The sequence below is a fragment of the Harmonia axyridis genome, chromosome 1 (assembly GCF_914767665.1).
Source record: "Harmonia axyridis chromosome 1, icHarAxyr1.1, whole genome shotgun sequence".
NCBI classification, from domain to species: Eukaryota; Metazoa; Arthropoda; class Insecta; order Coleoptera; family Coccinellidae; genus Harmonia; species Harmonia axyridis.
Genome location: NC_059501.1, coordinates 4,161,467 through 4,181,590, shown reverse-complemented (window position 1 = coordinate 4,181,590; position 20,124 = coordinate 4,161,467). Strand labels below are relative to the sequence as shown.

The 20,124-nt window shown below is 36.4% G+C and overlaps 4 protein-coding genes across 6 annotated transcripts in view; 2 read left to right on the top strand and 2 right to left on the bottom strand.

Annotated features, from left to right (window-relative positions):
• The window catches only part of LOC123686906 (protein Aster-B-like), a 36,365-nt gene extending 33,211 nt beyond the window's left edge, over nt 1-3,154 (bottom strand). Inside the window, exons 1-2 of one of the 2 annotated variants that reach the window (XM_045627003.1) lie at nt 2,922-3,154; nt 2,636-2,768 (exon numbers count right to left, since the gene is read on the bottom strand). In XM_045627003.1, coding sequence (XP_045482959.1) covers nt 2,636-2,768; nt 2,922-2,935 — 147 coding nt within the window. In that variant the 5' untranslated portion in view covers nt 2,936-3,154. Of the gene's footprint in view, nt 1-2,635; nt 2,769-2,827 lie in introns of both variants that reach the window. The other variant, XM_045627002.1, reaches the window with a different exon arrangement.
• A 59-nt stretch (nt 3,155-3,213) lies between these two features.
• Nucleotides 3,214-5,610, top strand: LOC123686973 (cleavage stimulation factor subunit 2). The gene is made up of 2 exons (XM_045627008.1): nt 3,214-4,054; nt 4,745-5,610. Exons 1-2 carry the CDS (start codon nt 3,499-3,501, stop codon nt 5,497-5,499), a joined length of 1,311 nt encoding a protein of 436 aa, XP_045482964.1. The 5' UTR covers nt 3,214-3,498; the 3' UTR covers nt 5,500-5,610.
• Nucleotides 5,611-6,411: 801 nt separating this feature from the next.
• LOC123686989 (cyclin-K) lies at nt 6,412-8,500 on the top strand. The gene is made up of 3 exons (XM_045627009.1): nt 6,412-6,618; nt 6,673-7,277; nt 7,917-8,500. Exons 1-3 carry the CDS (start codon nt 6,522-6,524, stop codon nt 8,349-8,351), a joined length of 1,137 nt encoding a protein of 378 aa, XP_045482965.1. The 5' UTR covers nt 6,412-6,521; the 3' UTR covers nt 8,352-8,500.
• A 219-nt stretch (nt 8,501-8,719) lies between these two features.
• On the bottom strand, nt 8,720-19,730 carry LOC123686834 (tyrosine-protein phosphatase non-receptor type 14). 2 transcript variants are annotated; one of them, XM_045626997.1, is made up of 12 exons: nt 19,557-19,730; nt 19,080-19,445; nt 18,654-18,822; nt 18,238-18,485; nt 17,228-17,462; nt 16,772-17,100; nt 14,705-15,492; nt 13,339-13,862; nt 12,376-12,594; nt 10,980-11,162; nt 10,502-10,828; nt 8,720-9,838 (listed from the first exon to the last, which is right to left on the bottom strand). In XM_045626997.1, exons 2-12 carry the CDS (start codon nt 19,427-19,429, stop codon nt 9,710-9,712), a joined length of 3,501 nt encoding a protein of 1,166 aa, XP_045482953.1. In that variant the 5' UTR covers nt 19,430-19,445; nt 19,557-19,730; the 3' UTR covers nt 8,720-9,709. The 2 variants fall into 2 exon arrangements, with proteins under 2 accessions (XP_045482953.1, XP_045482951.1); XM_045626995.1 differs by having other exon boundaries at nt 13,339-13,865; nt 19,557-19,729.
• Between the last annotated feature and the right edge of the window lie 394 nt (nt 19,731-20,124).

Here is a 20,124-nt window from a genome sequence, read left to right as displayed (position 1 = left end):
ATAGTTTGTTGGATGGGTTTGTCATTGACGGCCAATTTGCATAGGATAAGTTCCCGAGAGATGACCATCGATTCCGTTTTCTCCAATGAAATAATCATATTGAATTTATCGGCTGTTGTTTGGAATCGATATAGCAGACCCTACTCATATATGGGAACCCAAGGAGGTCGTCAATGGCGTTAATAAAACTGACAACCTCCTTAGGGGCCTTGGCCGTTACCTCTCTGGTATCCAGGAACAGCTTCCCCATATGAATGGTTCTTAGGCCAGCCAGGTCTGGACACTGGCATACCATGTGTTCAGCTGTTTCTGCTTCTGATCCACAGAGCCTGCTGACTTTCCCATACAAACATCATTTGTACCGACAGTGCCCCGTCAGCAGTCACCCGAAGCTCGGCTCGTGACAGCTTCAAGAGCTTTTTGGCTTAGGTAGGTGAAAAGAAAGACTCAGGTCCAGCAGGTGTTAGCCTTGATGCACTTTTTGCAAGTTGGCATTACGATTCCAGCGATCTCAGCGTGGTCTGGCTGTCCGTGGTGATGTAGACATGTGCCCCCTTGAGGTTTATTTTAAGACACTCCTGAGTGCATACGTAAAGAGCCAGGATGGCTTCGAGGAGGCTAATTCCTCACTTATAAAGGGTGTTTTTTTTAGAGCTGTAGAACTTTAAATTGCAATAAAACAACGATGGATTATTCGATTGACATGAATTTTATTTATCCGCAAGATAATCTTGTGGCATTACATTTTAAATATGATTTCTGGCATATGACCACCACGGCTGGCTCGGATGTAGTCCAATCTGGACGTCCAATTTTCGATGACTTTTTCCAACATTTGTGGCCGTATATCGGCAATAACACGGCGAATGTTGTCTTCCAAATGGTCAAGGGTTTGTGGCTTATCCGCATAGACCAATAACTTTACATAGCCCCACAGAAAGTAGTCTAGCAGTGTTAAATCACAAGATCTTGGAGACCAATTCACAGGTCCAAAACGTGAAATTAGGAGGTCACCAAACGTGTCTTTCAATAAATCGATTGTGGCACGAGCTGTGTGACATGTTGCGCCGTCTTGTTGGAACCACAGCTCCTGGACATCATCGTTGTTCAATTCAGGAATGATAAAGTTAGTAATCATGGCTCTATACCGATTACCATTGATTGTAACGTTCTGGCTATCATCGTTTTTGAAGAAGTACGGACCAATGATTCCACCAGCCCATAAAGCGCACCAAACAGTCAGTTTTTCTGGATGTAACGGTGTTTCGACATACACTTGAGGATTAGCTTCACTCCAAATGCGGCAGTTTTGTTTGTTGACGTAGCCATTTAACCAGAAGTGCGCTTCATCGCTAAACAAAATAAAATGGACGTAGTGCGCGATACGTATTCCGCACAGAACCATTATTTTCGAAATGAAATTGCACTATTTGCAAGCGTTGTTCAGGCATGAGTCTATTCATGATGAATTGCCAAACCAAACTGAGAATAAAACACTTGACAGCTGTTCAATCGGTCGCCATCTTGAACAGTAATGCCAACTTAAAGTTATATACCTCGAAAAAAAAACACCCGTTTAAGTTTCGTGTCCAAGGCAGGTTTTGCGTTGACTAGCGATGACGAGGCATTCCGTCACCAGATGATCCGGAGTTTCTTCTTTCCTCCCCACAGAATCTGCACTCGTCGTTTTCTGTTAGACCCATTCTCATGAGGTGTTTCCTAAGGCGGCAATGCCCTGTGAGGAATCCATTGAGGAGGTGTAGCATATTCTTACTAAGATCCAGATACTTTTTGGATTTTGTAGAGTCAAAATGTCGAGGAAACTTTTTGGAGTGATTCCGCCAGAGTTTTTCTCTTTCGGTTACACCCTTTTCCTGAAACTCTTTTTTGTAGGTACATTTGTCTACACCACAGAAAGGTTGCAGGCCAATGAAAGGAGTTTGTGTTCCTTTTCTGGCAAGTGTTTTAGCCTCCTCATCCATTGTAGGATAAAATACAGCAAAAAAGTGGGACTAAAATTGAAACAGAATTGGAGAGTTCTAAAAATTTGAAGCTAGAGCATCAATAAACCACAATCCAATATTATGTCTCAGAAAAAATATCTGGTAAAATTAGGTTTTTTAGAAAAGGTCAAATGAAAATTGAATTGGAAAATTTTTCAAGCACTCAATAACCGAAACCTATGCAAAGAACACTAGGGCCATCCCAAACTGATAAAATTCATCAAATCAGTTGATATAAAATAATTCAAACAATTCATCCTCAGTCGACCTATATTTCATATAAGCTGAATTTTCTATATCAATACCAAACAGATATCATCAACCTCACAAACTCTCAATTTAACTGGAGATAACAATAGAGGAGTCAAAATTTCACACACTGAAAATGACATTAAAGCAATTACAATAAAGTTATGTTATTATTCAGACAATTAGATTGATCAAGAGTTTTAAAGACTGTGAATTGGCCAACTATTTCAACAAAAACTAAATAAAATTAGACTATACTCTCATGAATATCAATAAAATAGTAACTTAAAATTCAAAAGAATGTTACTTGTACTACTATACTAGAAAATTAGTAGAAGGAAAACAGCCAGCAACTAAAGAAACATTCCCAGAAAAAAACTTACATCATTTACAGGATCTTCAGGTAAACCACTGTTCAGTTCTCTATTATCAGAACTCTGTTGTTCTAAGGAAACTTCCAGCTTTGGTGGAAGTTGAGGACTACAAGTAGGGGTTCCTTTTGGAGTTAAGCTTAATCTGAAATTATTATTACTTGTATGAATACAGTCAAGTGACAATGGTAATTAAAGCATTACTTTGGGGGGATTATAGCAATATCACCACCTCCACAACTTGACATTTTGCCATTAATATTCAAAATCTCCAAACAACTATATCATCAACTCCTACCTGTCTCTAAGCATTTGGTTAAAAACGAATATTTTTTTGCACACTATCAATTAATAACACAAAATAATTACTGTTGCCTTGTCATTTCAGATACAGTATAAATGAAGAACTATATGTTGAAAAAAAAGATTGTGTTCACACTTCACTGATAATGAATTTTGAAAATTGGCCTAACATAAATTATACCCATTTCGGTTCTCGAATAAACAACGTTTTCAACATAGATAACTGTTTCACTGACAGCTGTTGTCAACCTCGAAGTGCAAAAAAGAAAGCTCTTATATTCTGTGATTGGAAAACAAAAATTACTCGTTAGTCATTATTTCAAAATATCTTTTGAAAATGAATTAGTAACTGCAAATTCACAATCAATCTCATATATAAGTATCGTTATACTTGTTCTATTAATGGGGTTGATTGAAATTGACTTACTTGTCAATTGCTTGTTTTAAGGTTAATTCAAAACCGATTTTTATACTCTTTGGTTTAAGGAGTGCAAGGCCTATTATTTTACTTGGCAATAATATAATTGTGTAGTGTTTTGTTCTAACTGTTATTAAATATAACGATTATCACCATGGATAATTTAGAAGCGAATATAATGGATAAGTCGATGCGATCGGTCTTCGTAGGAAATATTCCTTACGAAGCCACCGAAGAGAAATTAAAAGATATTTTTGGTGAAGTCGGTCAAGTATTGTCATTTAAACTTGTTTTTGATAGAGAAACCGGCAAACCAAAGGGATATGGATTTTGTGAGTACAGAGACCAAGAAACCGCCCTGAGCGCAATGAGAAATTTGAATGGATACGAAATAGGAGGAAGAAACCTCAGGGTAGACAATGCCTGTACTGAAAAATCTAGAATGGAAATGCAGAACTTGTTGAATCAGCCACCTGTGGAGAATCCGTATGGTGAACCTATCCAAGCAGATAAAGCACCAGAAGCCATAAGTAAAGCTGTAGCGTCTCTACCTCCAGAACAAATGTTCGAACTGATGAAGCAGATGAAATACTGTATCCAAAATAATCCTAGTGAAGCACGACAAATGCTTCTCCAGAATCCGCAACTATCATATGCTTTACTCCAAGCTCAGGTTGTGATGAAAATAATCGATCCTCATACTGCTGCCAGTAAGTTGTATTAGAATTTATGAAACTTATATATTGAACTCCATATTCAGATATCCACTGATATACAGGTTGTTCCTAAATTAGAGATACATACCAGATACGAAAAAATTGGAAGGAATCAAAAGAAACTTTTTCATATTATTCAATCTACCATAGCAAATGAAAAGTTTCAGAGAGAAAAAGGGGATATTGTTCCATAAACAATATCACCCTATAGATTTTCATTGGCAATAAACATGTCATATGATGTGAACCTTGAAGTGTAATATCTTTACCCCAAATTTCTGTTGAATTTTTTTAGAAATACTGATGATATGAGAAACTTTACAAATAATCAAACTTTAATACCCTGTATTTTGAGGATGAAGCTTTTACTGACCTATGTTTTTCATTAAATCATTGCAGTCATTCCTTGCTTATACCTCTTATTTAGGAATAGTATTTATACAGATTAACCCAGAATAGGGAAATATTAGAAAGTCTCCAACTTCTCAACTTTTCGCAAAATTTTTGATAGAATTGAAATACTTTATATTATTTAGGTACTTCTGCTTTAATAATTTTTATGAAAAATCTGTCTCATTCTTATTAGAATTTGATTTGTTATAAGAAAGCAGCACATGGAAATTACTGTGATATTTAATAAGAACTGTACTGTTTAAATGAATATTCAATTATTTTTACTTGCAGGTATGCTACACCCAAGCACACCTGTTCCACCTCCGTTGATGTCCAAAGATTCATCGATGGCGGGACCTGTGCCGATAAGTAGTGCTTTCCTACATCAATCAGCCCCACCACCGCGCCCGGAGTTCCAACCAGTACCCCAAGTTCATACCATTCATCCCAACAGCCAACCAGTATTTTCTAGTCAAGATATAGACCTTCGGTCTCTGGACATCAGAGGTCCAGTGCCTGATCCCAGAATGCCAAGAATGGCCGACCAGGACATGAGAAGCATCCCGGGACCTCTACCCAATCCCCTACCACCGCCAGTGGCGGAGAATTTCACCAGGGATCCCAGAGGGCCAGGTGCTGCGTTTCCAGCTGATCCCCGGGGTTCCCAAACTGGTTTTCCCAGCGATCCGAGGATTAGCAGCGATCCCAGGCCTGCTCCGTTCATCAACGACCCCAGGCAGACTGCTAGGGTGGACCCTCGACAAAAAGCTGCCCCTCTGCAGAATCCGCAGCCTGTTCGGCCACCAACGCAAATACCACCTCAAGCTCCACAGCCTGTACCTCCTAGACCTGTAGCTGCTCCTGCAAGTATGGCAGCGGCAGGGGCCAATATAGGTCCAGCAGGGGCGTCTGATCAAGAGAAAGCCGCACTTATTATGCAGGTGCTGCAGTTGTCAGATGAACAGATTGCGATGTTACCGATGGAACAGAGAAGTAGTATTTTGTTGTTGAAGGAACAGATTGCGAAGAGTGCCAATAGGACTTGAACTTTTGTTATGACTTTATTTTATTCGACCGATTCATTTTTTGTCATTTGTTTTCTCTCTGTATCGAAAATTTTATGTTTATCATAAATTTATTATATTAGTTTCTAATAAGTTGGTTTTGATATCTCTGATACTGGTCAACCTGTTTGAAATCCAAGTGATTTTTCTACTGAGTTTTCATATAAAAAATATCATTTAACTATCGATGAACAATGAAAGTGAAGTATTTCCAATAGCTTCATATTTGTTAATGCTCTGTGAATAAATAAAAATTAATAGTTACTGGATAAAGATAATTGAATGCTCTATTCAAATTAGGTTAGGATATTGTTGTCGACGCTTTTTTGTACAAGTACAAGTTATGCCTATATTCATTCTTCTCCAATTCCCCCCATCATTAATATTGTCTAGTTCAGCTAATTCTGGGTAAATATATTCTTAAGTTTTATAGTTATTATTACCTCGAACTCTCTAACAAATAGCCATGCGGAACAAAACCTGCTTAATCCGTCCCTGTCCTTTCTAAATACTTCATAAATCACCGAAAGGTAGCTTTGAATGTTATATCTTAAAACATTATATCTGTATTCTTAAGTTTTGTTTGTTTGTTTTTCCTTTATATGTGCTAGGCTACTTTGACCGTCTACACAGCGGACATTTCATTATCTATAAACTATCAAATTCATTAACCACCACCAGACATGCACAACATCCATGACCTAGCCAGGATTCGAACCCGGTACCTTCAGCATTACATTTGGCTCTCAATCCACTGGGCTACCGAGGTACAATAGTCTCCTTGAGTTTTATATGTTTATGTAGTATATTATGTACTGATTTAAGAAAATAAAGATTATAATTATATTCTGTGTTTATGTGTTATGACTCTATGGTCTCTTTTTATCTATGGCCCACTGACAAATAAGGTTAATTCTCTTGATGTCCACAAGAACTTTTCAAGTAAACAACATCGAACTTATTCGATATTGGATAAATCTAGCGATAAAATACCACTTCCCAAAATGCCTGGGTGGTATTATGAGAAAAAAGATATTCGGAATTCCCCATCGGCTCAAGATGGGCTGGATTTCGATACAGAAATGAGGTATCGAAAAGAAGGTAATTTAGTAGATGTTTTTGAAGTAATCATAATTGTAACATTTATATTTTTAGGTGCTCGTTTCATAATAGATACTGGATCGAAAATGGATCTTGGATATAATACTACAGCCACTGGTGTAGTTTATTTCCATAGATTTTATATGTTTCATTCTTTTCGTCAGTTTCCAAGATATGTCACGGCCTGTTGTTGTTTATTTTTAGCAGGAAAAGTTGAAGAGACCCCAAAGAAATGTAAAGATATAATTAAGACTGCCAGAGGACTACTCTCTGATGACAAATTTGCCACCTTCGGTGGCAATCCTAAGGAGGAGGTTATGACATTAGAAAGGATACTTTTACAAACAATCAAATTCGACTTGCAAGTAGAGCACCCTTACAGTTATTTAATCAAATATGCAAAGAGTCTGAAGGGAGATAAAGTGAAATTACAAAAAATGGTTCAAATGGCTTGGACTTTTGTTAATGACAGTTTATGTACCACATTGGCCTTACAATGGGAACCAGAAATAATAGCAGTAGCTCTAATGTACCTTGCTGGAAAATTGAGCAAATTTGAAGTGTTAGATTGGAGTGGAAGAACGCCCAGACATTTAAGGTGGTGGGATGTTTTTGTAGAGGATGTTACTATGGATTTATTAGAGGATATTTGCCATCAGGTATGACCACAAAAATAATTTAGATTTAATTATAAAATTTTTTTAATTGATGTGTAAACCTCTTTGGAAGTTCAAGCATTGTAGTTTAAGTTCTATCCTAGAAACATAACATATAAATTTATGATCTTTTTGTAGACATGTTTTACTCTTTTAAGAAGTCCGCTGCAAATTCACTTTCATATTTTTAGTAACTCAATATTTCGGAATATACAGTTGTCTAGATCATTATACCTATGGATGAGTAAAGCTAAATTTGTTTTCTGAAAAAATGGTTAAAACAAGTTTCATATATCGATAAAACACTGTTTTTGGTGAAAAAAAATCTGTGCAACCAAACCGATGGCTGTAAATGTTATTCTGGCTCTTATTAAATAAACTGTTAATATAATAATAATAATAATCTTTATTGTTGACCCTTAAACAGCAATATGACTTTCGGAAAGAAAAAAATTTGCCAGCGCTATAACATAAATTTCTACATTCCTTTAGGCTTTTCTTCATTCTCTTTCTGTATGTTCAGCAGAAGATAACCATTTCAATTAATATTCTTCTTCATTATTCTTTCACTTAGCTTAGCACTTGAAAATGACATTTTACCCCCATTTTACCATTGTTTTAAAACCTCTTGTTTTGTTTCAGGTTCTAGATTTATATTCGTCCCAACCATCTTCTGTACCAGACAGTCCTCCGCCAAAAAATCAGGTTAATGTAACACCAATTAAGAAACCGAACGATCAAGAAAAGACTGAGATGAACGATTCAGGTAGCAGTAAAATTCAAATGACCGATATTGCGCCCTATCAGTACCAAACGTTCACCACAGCGCCGCCTCCAACTTATCCGTCAGTGTATCCAACGCCTCCGATGCAAGTAACACCCCACTTGACAGCTCCTCCTCCTCACATAGCGGCTCCGCCCCCACATATAGCCGCCCCGCCTCCAACAGTCTTTCCACAGTATGTTAACCATCCCCCACCATTTCCTCCTGTTGTTGCTGGAGCTGCCCCTCCATTTTATCCACCTGCTCCTGCTCACCCAAATTCAAGGCCATTTTATCAACCACCGCCTAAGTGAGGAGGAATAGTTGAACTTGTAAATAGGAGTGATTTTCAAGCAACCTATCGGGTTGATAAACGGATAACATGTATATTTAGACAGTTTTTACAGAAAAAAAGTGTCTATTTTGTATTTAATAATGAAAATAAATGATTTGTAAAAATTGATATATTTTTTGATTTAACTATCTTCAAGGGAATAAGACAGTCTTGTGTATAGTGCTTTACATTTTGTGGTAAAATTCATGGATTATATTAATATAAATGCATTATCATGACAAAATGTTCTATTAAAAACTGAATAAATGTCATTCCACAATTACCATTTTGAAATGTTTTTATTTTTGGGGTGTATGTAGTTGTTTTAAGGATTAAAAAGTACAAAAATTAATTTACAATAAATTTTATTCAAAAAACATTCAAGTAATTATCCACAATATTGCTTTAATTTCTTGTTAAGGCACTGTGAGCAATCACAATAATACAATTACATCATCGTATTTAATCCTCAATATATAATTTATATTTTTTTTATTTACACAGCCTTTAATTCTATTGGTAAACTTCATATTTTTCAATAAACAAATTAAAAAGATAATATAATACAATTAAAATTACATATCTATATAGAGATATCAAAATAATTGATGTTGGATTGTTTTTATAAATATTTGAAAAAAATATTAAGCTGCATTTTTCATAATTCAAAGGGAATTATAACTTCATCATGAAAAACTGGTAGAGCTGCACTGGGTTTTTAATATCTTTTTTTCCATGTTAAAACTATCACTGTAAGTGGTTTTTGAGATTCGAAATATGAATAAATAATGTATCTATACCACATTAATTTTTTAATACTTTAAATTCAAATGAAACCAAAATTAGTTACAACAAGTTTCAGTCATATTCTTTGGAAATTAAATTGTTTTTAGAATTTTCAACTAATCCATTCAGTTGAATTCTTAATTTGAATCAATAAAATCTATTGCACTTCAATGGTGGTTTTCATGAATCATTGATCGATCTATCTATAAATTAGTCCATTAAAAATTTTATTCAACACTTGATCAAATTATTAAGAAAACAACCAAAGATTACTTTAAACGGTTCGAAAATAATTTTTCTGTCAGTTAGAAATCAATGTAGAGTGTGAAGAAATAAAATAGATATTTTGGCACACGGCATCACCTCAATTTCAACCATAACACACTCAGTTCAAACAAAGATGTCGAATAAATATTCACCAAGCATGCAGATAATTTTGGTTGAAAACTAACATTAACCCTAATAGATTTTACAATAAAAAAAATCAATACTGTTGGTTTAGCCACAAGATTTCTGGTTAGGTTACAGTAAAATATGGCGCTGTGTCAAACATTAAATCAACCTTGTTTGCTTCAAATAGTGTATTAGAAGTGAATATACAAAACGGTATTGAGCAATAGTCTGCACCATGTAGGCCCTTTGGTAGCGCAGTAGGGTAACCACTCTAGCTATACAAACTTCCTGAAAATAAATGGATAATAGTCTCAGAAAACTGTTCTCTGTCTATGGACCAAAAGATACTCAATTTGTGTCGGATTAAATACTTTATCAAATACTCCATATGCGGCAGGTAAGAAACTCCACATATGACTCAAGAGAAACTACATATATGAATAATAAAACTACATATATGACTCACGAGAAAATCAATATATAACTCTGAAGAAACTCCATATATAACTCATGAAAAAGTCTAAATAAGACCCATATGGAACTATATTTATGACTAATGGGAAACAGCATATAACTCATGAGAAACTAAATATATGACTCATAAGAAACTCCATATATAACTCATAAGAAACTTCAGATTGGACTTATAAGTACCACCACATATTTTATGACAAACTACATATATGACTCTGAGAAACTCGATATATAACTCATAAGAAACTCCATATATAACCCATGAAAAAGTCTAAATAAGACCCACGTGAAACTAAATTTATGACTTATAAGAAACTTCATATATGACTCATGAGAAACAACATATACAAGACTCATGAGATACTTCTACCAAGAAAAAACTTACACTCACCTGATTATAAACTCCATATTAACTCATGAGAAACAACATATACAAGACACACGAGATACTTCTACCGAGAAAAAACTAACACTCACCTGGTTATGGTCTATGGTATACAGCAGCAGATCGCTCAGAATGGTCAATCCAGTCCTACCAACTCCCGCGGTGCAATGGACCAAAATGGGAGGGTTTTTATTATGGCCGGGAGGTATCTCTCCCATCGAGTGTTGGTGGACGGATTGCATCTCTTCGAGGAAACCTAAGAAATGGGCTACTGAGAGTGGACATCCCTGATCTCCCCAATCTGAGTAGTGTAGATGCCAGAGTATTCGGTACCTTCTAGAAGAAACATGGCACAGTCGTATTTTGCTGGTGACACAATGTCCGGTGGTCTGTGAAAATTCCCACCACACCTGGAAATCCTGCCAAAAAGATTGCTTGTTAAGTTAGGTTAGAATCCAATAGACACAACAACGTATGTTAATTAAGTCAATAGTAATAAAGTTTCCAATAGCGACGATATATTAAAAAAAAAACAAATTATTCAATGAGAAAAATTCAACAAGTCAATACCTGTCCAACATCGATGCACCTTTCTCCTGCGTCAGGAAGGTAACCAAGCTCCTCACTTAGATCGGTAAGTTGCACAATTAGATAGACCTCGGCCTCCCAAACGCACTGCCAAAAATATGGCAGGGTGAGCCGATTGGGTCCTTGGGCTGCTATGTAAAACCTCTGCTTACTTCCAACTGTTGCCTGAAATAATAAAAGTTTGGTTGGATTTAAGAAATATTGATGTTATAGGTTCGGTGTTGTTATGTACTTGAGTGAACATGTTGAATTTCAAAAGATCAAAATAACGGGTGTTTTTTTCGAGGTATATAACTTTAAGTTGGCATTACTGCTCAAGATGGCGACCGATTTAACAGCTGTCAAGTGATTTATTCTCAGTTTGGTTTGGCAATTAATCATGAATAGACTCACGCCTGAACAACGCTTGCAAGTAGTGCAATTTCATTTCGAAAATAATGGTTCTGTACGGAATACGTATCGCGCACTACGTCCATTTTATTTTGTTTAGCGATAAAGCGCACTTCTGGTTCCATGGCTACGTCAACAAACAAAACTGCCGCATTTGGAGTGAAGCTAATCCTCAAGTGTATGTCGAAACACCGTTACATCCAGAAAAACTGAATGTTTGGTGCGCTTTATGGGCTGGTGGAATCATTGGTCCGTACTTCTTCAAAAACGATGATGGCCAGAACGTTACAGTCAATGGTGATCGGTATAGAGCCATGATTACTAACTTTTTCATTCCTGAATTGAACAACCATGATGTCCAGGAGCCGGGTTCCAACAAGACGGCGCAACATGTCGCACAGCTCGTGCCACAATCGATTTATCGAAAGACACGTTTGGTGACCGCCTAATTTCACGTTTTGGACCTGTGAATTGGCCTCCAAGATCTTGTGATTTAACACCACTAGACTACTTTCTGTGGGGCTATGTAAAGTCATTGGTCTATGCGGATAAGCCACAAACCCTTGACCATTTGGAAGACAACATTCGCCGTGTTATTGCCGATATACGGCCACAAATGTTGGAAATAGTCATCGAAAATTGGACGTCCAGATTGGACTACATCCGAGCCAGCCGTGGCGGTCATATGCCAGAAATCATATTTAAAATGTAATGCCACAAGATTATCTTGCGGATAAATAAAATTCATGTCAATCGAATAATCCATAGTTGTTTTATTGCAATTTAAAGTTCTATAGCTCTAAAAAAAACACCCTTTGTTTGCTTAACAAGTTCATTCAGTCGAATAAAGATTGACAGTAACACGTTTTTAAATAAAATCTAAGAAAGAATGACATTCACATCAATGTTATAGTTGTTCTTAATTCATTGTTTTTTTTTTATAATTCTGGGCTTCCATTCGATAAAGGCTATTATTATTTTCACTTACTGTGATGTGAGAGGCATTTATGTAACCATATTTATTATCTTTGGATGGCAATAGTCTGGGCCTGTTATCTTCGTAGGGGAGTACATCTTTGAATCTGTTGAAAGCTGAATTTTCGTTCAAAAGAGCTGTGGTAAAGTCGGCATTCTGCTTCTTCTTAGGTATCTTGTCAAATTCGAAAAATAACTGACTATCGGCCAGTTTGTTCTCTAATAAAAGGCACTGGAATAGAGAAAGAACATCATCAAAAATCAAAAACAACCACAACATCGGAAAACATTTTAAAAGGCATACCAGAGAACCACTTCACAAACCAACACAAATGCTAAGAATAAAACAATGGGAATTTTACATTTTTATTATTCAACTCAAAAATCTTGACTTGTGCAGAATAGTTACTCATAATAAAGTGCAGAAGGCATTGATATCTTTCCGTGAGTTACAAATTCAAAAACTAGCCAAGTCGTGGCTAGTTTTCGAGTATTAGAGTGAATGAGTATTAGAATGAGCCTTCTGTATGGGTATTATACATTATTTTTTCTAATTCACTGAATTTTTATTGAAATTAATTGAATATTTCCATAAATATTGTTTAGTGATTTTTGCATTGAAAAATATTAGTTGGCAGAACTGCTTTCTGTATCACAAATTTGACAGATAAAAGATAAATTCATGACAGATGGACTCCGAGTACTGTCATATAATAATGAAGATGAAATATAACCATGAAATCTGTTTTGTGTTTTTTCTACAAGGTATGGCAGAATAAGAGAAAAATTTTCTATTTGATTTTAGATTTCAAAACGTAAACTGAAAATTTCAGGGCGTTTAGGCATGCATTAAGTTAAAATACCCAGTATCTAGATATTTCTCGTTCTACCAATTCGATTTTGATGGAATTTGGTGGTGTTATTCGGGTTTGGACAATACAAGGATCCTTAAGAGTTTAATTTTTTCATGCCTTACCATAGTTTCCTTGCTAATCGAAGGGGGTAGAGGGTTGAACCTGGGCAACCCCGTAGACCACCTGTGCTTGTTATTGCTCTGACTCTTATCCTCTTTCTTCTTCTCCCGACCCAAAGTTGCACTTTTCACCTTCTCCGTAGATTTGCTCCTACCGATCAGTATGCCCCATCTTCGTTTCTTGGACTTGGAACTGGCATTCGAGGACATGCTGCTATCGGTCACAGTGACTTCACTATTGACGCTGGTGTTGGCGTAGCTGGAATTCCTCAGACTCGGCGAAGAGGTGGGGGAGTCCTTGTTCACTATGAAAGTGCTAGTTCTGCTCATGGTGTCACTGTTATTGTCGTTACTAGAGGCGTTCAGTCTGGGATTCGAGGAACGTAGCTCCTGTCTCGACCTGTTCAGTCCGTTGTCTTGCAGGTTGGTCAGACTGCTGTTGGGTTTGGCAGCGTTTTGCTGCTGGTGTTGTTGTCTGTTGCGGTCCACTTTGGCGTACAGCGATTCGATGTGGATGTCTGGGTTGCCTGCTACAAAATGATCTATTTCACGCTTTTGTTAAATGAACCAATCAGGAAGTCTAGTCGAGTTAGGATTATCGATAATCCGACTTGACTCTGATTATAGTAACCATACTCTAATCTACAGAATTTTCACAAGCGTTCATTAAACTCTTGTAGATTCTGTGGAGTAGAGTGTGGATACCACAACTTCAGTAGAATATTATGATCCACAGTGGACTGTAAAAATTTCATCATAAATTTCTAAAGAAGTTGTAGTAACCACACTCTAATCTACAGAATTTTCACAAGAATTGGTTAAAATGTTGTAGAGATTCTGTGGAGTAGAGTGTGGATACTACAACTTCAGTAGAATATTATTATCCACTGTGAACTGTAAAAATTTGATCATAAATTTCTAAAGAATTTGTAGTAACCACACTCTAATCTACATGAATTTTCGCAAACGTTCATTAAACTCTTGCAGATTCTGTGGAGTAGAGTGTGGATACCACAACTTCAGTAGAATATTGTTATCCACTGTGAACTGTAAAAATTTCATAATAAATTTCTAAAGAAGTTGTAGTAACAACACTCTAATCTACAGAATTTTCACAAGCATTGGTTAAAATGTTGTAGAGATTCTGTGGAGTAGAGTGTGGATACCACAACTTCAGTGGAATAATGTTATCCACGTGAACTGTAAAAATTTCATCATAAATTTCTAAAGAATTTGTAGTAACCACACAATCTACAGAATTTTCAAAAGAGTTTGTTGAACTGCTGTGGAGTAGAGTGTGGATACCAAAACTTCAGTAGAACTGTCCACCGTAAATCCGAAAAAAACTCTATAACAAATCCCCACTCACAATTCCCGATACTGATCTGTTGGAACTGGCCCTGCAGCTGGTTCACCTCGTTGGCCCCCATCATCCTGCTCATCTCCGGTGCCGAATGTATACTCTGGGTCCTGGCCCTCATCTCGCCCTCGTTCTGCCACGGCAGGGGTATATTCTCATAGATCGGCTCAGTCGAGTTGTTCAGATGCGAATCGCAAGCCACCATTGCGTTCTGGTTCCTCGTAACCACAAACCCGGTGCTCGGTAGCTGGTTCTCCTGCAGTATCTGCTTCATGTTCGGCGGCATGCAGTAGATTATGTTACCGTGCTCGTCGTACACCTTCTTGATGTGCTTGGTCACGTTGGGGTTCTCCACGATAACGGCAGAGGGCCTTCCCATCAGATTGTTGTTGTTGAAGATCGTGGCCAGGTTCTCATAAGTGTCATGTTGGGGTGGCAGGTAGCTCTGAGAGCGGTGCACCGGTTGGGTCTGTTGGTACATCGGTTGGCCATAGTGCTTCAGGTAGAAGTTGCTGGTGGACACCAGGTCCGGACTGGAACCGCTCACCACGTTGTTCACTATGGAGTTGAACCTCTTCGGGTGCGAGATGCAGGCCAGGTCCGGAGTGGAGTTCGAGCTGATCTTGTTGCTCGGATATGGGGGCGGCGGTTTGTAGAGGTGCACCATACCGTTGGTTTCCGCCAGGTTGTTGCGCCTCTGTTCCGTGGCGAGGATCTGGGATCTGGTGAAGTTCGAGTTGAACATGTGTGAGGCGAGGTTCCTCTGCTCTATGTTGTTGTGGGTGACGTCGGGATATCTGAAAATAGTCGTGTTCGTTTATTTCCTCAAATTTTCACGATAGGTGTCAACAAAGTGGATAAAAATACTGAAATTCACCACATTACTGAAATAAATCACATTTGATAAATAGACCCTTCAATTCATGAAAAATCGAAAATCACAAAAAACATTCAATTCATGCAATTTGAAAATTCAATAAAAAACATGCTGTTCCATAAGAAAAATCAGATGTTTGGTCAGTTACAGTTTTTTGGTACACCCTGTGTTATTTCAAACAATTTGAGAATGTAACTCTAAGGGAGCCTAATAATACTGTTTCTGGAAAAAATTCGAAAATTTTAGCGATTAACAGTAATAGAGCGCTAACGATGGAACAACCTGTATAAACAAACATTAAAGTTAAGTTGGAACAAAAATAGGGCACATCGTGGTTTAGTCAAGAAAAAGTAATGAAAATAGACAAGAAAAAAGGCACACTGTACTTTAGACAAGAAATACCATAAAATTAGGTACGTAAAACACGGCACTCGCAAATTAGGCAAGAAATGGTAATGAAAAAAGGCACAGAGCACTTTGGACAAGAAATAACTTTGAATGTATACACGAAAAAAAGCATATCATAATTTAGCCAAAAAATAGCAATGAGCGAATATAAAAATGTTGCATGGAAAAACTACAATTACATCTGGATGACATCACATCATGGCTATCCAAGTGGAGACTCAGAGTAAATCCGGAGAAATCCCAGTTGATAATATTCAACCACAACATCAATCAAGCATATCATAATTTAGACAAAAAATTGCAATGAACATAGGCAAGAAAAAAGGCACAGAGTACTTCAGACAAAAAAAATAATCAAGAAAATAGGCATGAAAAAAGGCACATCGTAATTTAGTCGAGACATAAGGAATTTACCAAATACCCAAGCCTAACTAAAGAGCGTAGTGTAAGCCTCGGTTTTGGTGTACTTTAGACAAGAAATAGCATCAAAATAGGCACGAAAAACGGCACTTGCGAATTAGGCAAAAAATGGCAATGAAAAAGGCATGGTGCACTTTATAAGGGCTTGAATGTAGACACAAAAAAGGCATATCGTAATTTAGCCAAGAAATAGCAATGAAAATAGGCAAGAAAAGAGGAACAGAGTACTTTAGACAAAAAAATCACCAAGAAAATAGGCACGGAAAAAGGCACATCGTAATTTATTCGAGACATAGCAATTAAAATAGGAATCAAAATAGAAACTAATAAGGTACATTGCAATAAGAAATTTACTAACTACACAAGCCTACCTAAAGAGCGTAGTGTAAGCCTCGGTCTGGTGTATTTCCGGTTGCGAGCTGTACAAGAGGGCGTGGTTAGATATCTTCATCGGTTCTCTGGAGGGGATGGCGCCCGAGGAGTTCCTGTACTTGTGCTGCATGGCCGTTTCGTAGTCCGGAGCAGGTCGGTAGGAGGGTAATAAACTGCGGAGGTGGTCCATGTCGTTGGTCTGCTTGTTGAGGTCCAGGCAGGAGGTGGATTGGGCGCGCAGGTTCAGATTTTGGGTGGACACTGGGCGGTCCCATTGCTGACGGGTGTTGGTTATGTCTTCGTAGCTCTCGACTTGTTTCAGCATGTCCTGCGATGAAAATTTTAACTTTGAATCGAAATATGGGAAAAACATTCTGGAATCTTTGTTCATATTCAAATTTATGTAATTTCTTCAGACTTATTATTGTAATAAGTTGCATAAAAACTCGTTTTACCTCCGAACTTGCTTGCTGGAAGAGCGGCTGTGCAACCTCCTTATTCTCTGAATCGTTTTGAGAAAGTGTCCTTATCTCGTGCTGTCTGTAAAACATGTGCTGAAGAACACAGAATTTCCAAGATCCCTTAGCACTCTCGATATCGGGAAATGTAAACTCAACTTTCTCAGAGCCCCCTACCAGTTCGATGGTAAAATCCCTCTTGTGGTTGATCACATTACTGATTTCTGACCAACTGAAAATGAAAGCTGATATTGCAAAAACTACATTTGTTCAGAGCTAAAGATAAAAACATCATTCTCGGTATTAATAAATGAGCACTGATTTTGATAGAAAAATCCAACAATATCTAAATCTTTCCATGATTAAATGACGTAACCTAACTTAACCTGCTGAACACAAATGACATAATAAATGTCAAAAAATATTTCAGTGTTGCCATTATAACTATTTTTAATGATTAATATTCCGCAATTAATACTTTCAAATTTTCTTGATATTTAGTCTTCAAAATCAATGAATCAGATTCTTTTATTCAAAAATAATAAGAAATTTATAAGTTAAATTGGGATAGGTGAATTTGAGTAGGGTTATCAAGAGTCCTGTCAATTGGATGTCAAACCTCAGGTGGTTGGAGAAAAAATTGAGCTTTTTACTCATTAAATCATTTTGAAGATTAGGGAACGGACCTACAAAACTCCTTAGCACAAAACCTCCAGCCGCCATTTTTTTTATTTTGAGGTTAGGTTAGGTTAGGCTTGATTGTCCAATAGGACAATTAATTAATTAATAATTTAACATGCAACCATAAATATGTATTTGCATGTTAAATATTATACAATTAATTTTATCAAATTATGATCTCTAAATTTTTAAATTTTGAAATTAACCGATTAGATTAGTTTATTCAAAGAAAATAAAAATAGCTGTTAATTTTATAGGTTAAATTAGGTTAGTTGGTCTTATAAACATACGATTGACTCTTAATATACGCAAATAAATATACATACTTAAAATGGCGGGATTGCTTTGCTTGAATATACTCCACTCCAACTCCAATAAGAGACACACCAACTATAGCCTCCTCTCCTGTTCTTCCACTCTTAACTGTGTACACTTCCTGTCCGTATCCATCAAGCTTTTGACAAGCGCAGATGTAATATTCTTCTGCGATTCCTTGCGGTAAATTATTGAGGGCACAGTGTTGTTGTATGGCAGCTTCCGTTAAAGATTCTAACAGGGCGGGATCCTTAAAAGTCTGCAACGCAAAACAATTACATATTTCAGTTTGATTTGATATAGAATCTGGAAATTATCAAAGTGAACTAATAAACGTGACATTTTGAGCTTTTGTAATGTATTTGGTGTATTGTGATTATAACAATGGAAAGATAATCATTTTGTATTGTATATGTAATTCTTATACCTTAGGAAATAGTTGGAAGTCTTTCAGATAATTCGAAGTATGTCTCTCAACATCAAAATTTCCAAACTCTGCCTGCATACAATAACCAGCTAACTCAACAGCTTGTTGTGGATTACAGGCTATTCTTCCTTCAGCTATGTCGCTTTTCAGTTGTAGAAAATAATGATACCTTGAATTCGAGATAAACTGAATAGAAGTGGAACAATACTATATTAATCATACAAACACAATTGCCTTATCACAGATTATAGAATTGACGTTATTTAGTGAATTTTATCAAACTGTCATTATCAATAATTAAAAATTATTACAGACGCTATATCAATTATAGTTGTGGATTCCAAAAGAAATATCTAATATTTCAAATAAACCAACTGCCCTCTTCAAAAGTTTGACCCTGATGAAAATTCATTTTCCAAAACTAACCTTGTTGTCTCATCATTTAATAGTTGTACTCCAGAAACAATATAGTACATAACACGCATATAAACACAAAGGTTTTTTCCATATTTATCAAGCTGCCTTTTTATGGGTTTGTCCAATTCGAGCCAACAAGGAACATCTTTCTTTCTACTGATATATTGCAATCCAAAGAACATTGGTTGCATGATTCCATGTTTCTGACAAGCTATTTCAAGACATTCTTGGCCAGTGCTTTCTGAAGTGAGTGTACATTCAACAGTAATGTTATCCAACATTTCCACTGATATAACAAAAACTGTTTTGGATACAACATTGTAATGTTTGGACTTTTTCAACTTCAGTTTGAAAGGCATATTTATAGTTTATGACCTAAAAACATAAATATTATAAATAAACACCAGAAACAAGTTCAAAAGTATCCCAGCTTATCTTATTTGTAAAATGTCCCTATTCAAGGATAATCCAAACATTTGAACTCACCAAAGAGTTAGTCGTGAAAATCTACGCCCATCTAATATAAAAATAACTCATTGATATTCTCATCATATCAGAGACAACGATATTTTTCATTTATAAAATAGGAAATTTATTAGCATTCCACTCCCTCTCGTATCTGAATTCGTTTTCTTCTCTCCTTTCCTTTGACCACAGATGACAGACTGACAGAATAATTTGTAACTGTCAGTTACTGATTTTTTTTTATCAGTGCTCTCTATCAAATTATAGAGCACAGAGTTATTGCCTTTTGATATCCATTACTTGGATAAATTAAAAAAGCGCAATAGATAATTTATAGTTTTTATTGATAGTTAACTTTGCGTTTTATAGTTATTCATTTTATTTCAACTTTGAAACTATACAAATCAATAAAATTGGAATTTTTGAACTGAAAGGCTGTCTGTTTAACTTCGGATGTTATCTTATAACTTTCAAAATCAACATTTGCGCTACCTCTAAATAAAAATAAAAGGATTCCTGTGTAATGGAAGCATTAGTTGCTAAACACGCCAAGGATAACCTGAGACTCTTGGTCAGTTTCCAACGTTGC